This window comes from Phoxinus phoxinus (assembly GCF_949152265.1).
Source record: "Phoxinus phoxinus genome assembly, chromosome: 19".
Lineage (NCBI taxonomy): Eukaryota > Metazoa > Chordata > Actinopteri > Cypriniformes > Leuciscidae > Phoxinus > Phoxinus phoxinus.
In genome coordinates, this window is record NC_136894.1 from 482,501 (window position 1) to 485,000 (window position 2,500).

Consider the following 2,500-nt stretch of genomic DNA (forward strand, 5'->3'; position numbering starts at 1 on the left):
TCTGGAAAGAGGGGAACTGGGAATGACTGGTCAGAAGCTGTGGAAAGAGGGGAACTGGGAATGACTGGTCAGAAGCTGTGGAAAGAGGGGAACTGGGAATGACTGGTCAGAAGCTCTGGAAAGAGGGGAACTGGGAGTGACTGGTCAGAAGCTGTGGAAAGAGGGGAACTGGGAATGACTGAACTGGGAATGAACTGGGAGTGCGCACCTGGTTGTCGGCGCTGTACTGGAAGGTGAGGTTTCGAGGGATGGAGGTCATGGCCTTCGGGAGCCTGAAGCCCGGCTCGCACGCCTGGTCCTGGACGATATATGTGCAGTTCATCGCAAAGTCCAGTTCCCTCCAGTCGCTCAAGTCCTCGAGAGACGCCTCCAGCTTCATCTCCAGTCTTCAGTTCTGTTTGGTATGCTCTGCTTTGGTTCCAGTTGCTTTGGTTCTTCTTTTGCTTTATTGGTTAACGTTCTAAAGAAAAAGCAAATACGTCTTTAGACACAGTTCCTCTCAGATCTCCGATCACGCAATACACGCCTTGCTTAATACAATATACTTGCGTGTCACAACACCTGGTATTCACTATTGTTCTGTTAAACTGTGGACGTGAAGCCGCCCTGAGGCCAGACTTCTCCAGAAGTGAACAATCGCATCGAGCTGTTCGGTGACTAATTACTGATTGAGAATTAATAACACACTTACAGTAGTGTGATGATTTACGAGAAATGCAGTGTATTCTTGTACAACTAGTCTCCGTCGTACCACATTTAGCCGTTATTGAGTTTGTAGGCCAGAAGTAGAATAAAAACAAGAGCAAATATCTGTCAATGCAGGCAGAAAAATAAACTCTTTGATTATAATCTTTTATACCAGACTCCAGAAGCAAAAACTCAGTTGATTTTGATGATTTTTCAATATACAAGTTTTCAAGTAAAGTATAATAAAATGTTTTACAAAAATTCATACTGACCATACCAAATTATACTTATAATAAACACCCCCCCCCCCCCCAAATAAATAACTTGGGCCATTCCCAAAAGCTGTAAGTTTCTCCACAGAAAACATCATCCATCCCGAACCAGACCTGAGGATCTCAACATGATCCGATCAATAACAGAATGGGAGCGCTGGACTCACGTCACATTGGTTCGGCGGTTGGATCTGGATATCTTTGGTCAGGTCATCTCTGTGTCCCGCTGAGCTTCTGTCCTCTCGTCTGGGTTCTGTCCCGTTCCCATATAAAGTCCAACCGCAGATCTTCTGATCTCTCACACTCGCTGGCTCCTGGAGCTCACACTGTCCACGCTCGGCTGCGCCAGACTTTTCAGTAGCAGAAACTGACCAATCAGCAGCTGGCTTTAATCATGTGACCGCCAGGATTAGTTGAAGGTGATCCAATCGGGACACTGGAAGCTTTTCGGGCCCAAACGTACACATCAACACCTCCAGCAGACAAAGGAGGATCGAGACAATCTGAATAGAGTTCAACAACTGAGTAAGAAAACAGATGGAGCGCTGAAAACACACCAGTGGACTTTTGCTTGGATGGACTCTTAATGAGCAATCTGGTCCCAGCCCAATTAGACCCCCTCCCTCGACACACACACACACACACACACACACACACACACACACACACACACACACACACACACACACACACACCTCTGTGACCTAGATCCAGACCTGGCCTGGTGTGTGTGTGTGTGTGTGTGTGTGTGTGTGTGTGTGTGTGTGTGTGTGTGATACTGAGGCCAGTAGTGGAAGAGACAAAGCAGGTCAAACTGAAGAGCGTCTCAGACACCTGTCTGCAGGGTTTGAACACACACACACACACACACCGGCTCTGAACACACACTTCTGACCTGGAACACACCGGCGTCATCCGGCACGGGCCGGCAGAAAAGGGAAACCAAACAACAACATGAGACGGGTTAAAGCCCAGGAGGGAATCTTACACAACCGTTCGTATAGCGATGTAATCATGACTGTGTGTGTTTCTGTTTCGCTTTTTCACCAGAAATATAGAAACATTCTTTAATGTTTTTTTCTATATTACACACAATTTATATAAATAATTGTAAAAAAATAATCAAAATTGAGTTTGCGCTTAAAACAAGATATAGTGTCTGAATAAAATAATAATGTGTTTTGGCCATAAACTCTGAGAATTATTGATCTTCATATCTCCAGTCATGTTCTTCTCCAGTTAATGTGTCCTGATTTAAGAACGTTTAGATATTTGTGCTGGAAAACGAGACAGAAACACTGAGAAAGAACTATTTCTTTTTGCTGTGAAAATGTATTTTTTATTTAAAAAACAAAATTAGATTTTTGAAAAATTAATAAAGAAAAACTTTGTTATCAAATAACTAGATCACGCACTGTTTCTCGGTCACTGATGAACTGAGGCTCGTTGGATCGGCTCTTCATCTGTGTTTATTTACAAACTAAAATAAAAACTATCTTTCTAAAAAATAAAATAAAATAAATAAATACTAAAATAGCCAA

At 43.2% G+C, this 2,500-nt stretch overlaps 1 protein-coding gene across 1 annotated transcript in view; it reads right to left on the reverse strand.

Annotated features, from left to right (window-relative positions):
* prdm1b (PR domain containing 1b, with ZNF domain) overlaps nt 1-1,287 on the reverse strand; it is a 14,711-nt gene extending 13,424 nt beyond the window's left edge. The window contains exons 1-2 of the mRNA XM_079589846.1: nt 1,127-1,287; nt 209-460 (exon numbers count right to left, since the gene is read on the reverse strand). Coding sequence (XP_079445972.1) covers nt 209-379 — 171 coding nt within the window. The 5' untranslated portion in view covers nt 380-460; nt 1,127-1,287. The remainder of the gene's footprint in view (nt 1-208; nt 461-1,126) is intronic.
* Between the last annotated feature and the right edge of the window lie 1,213 nt (nt 1,288-2,500).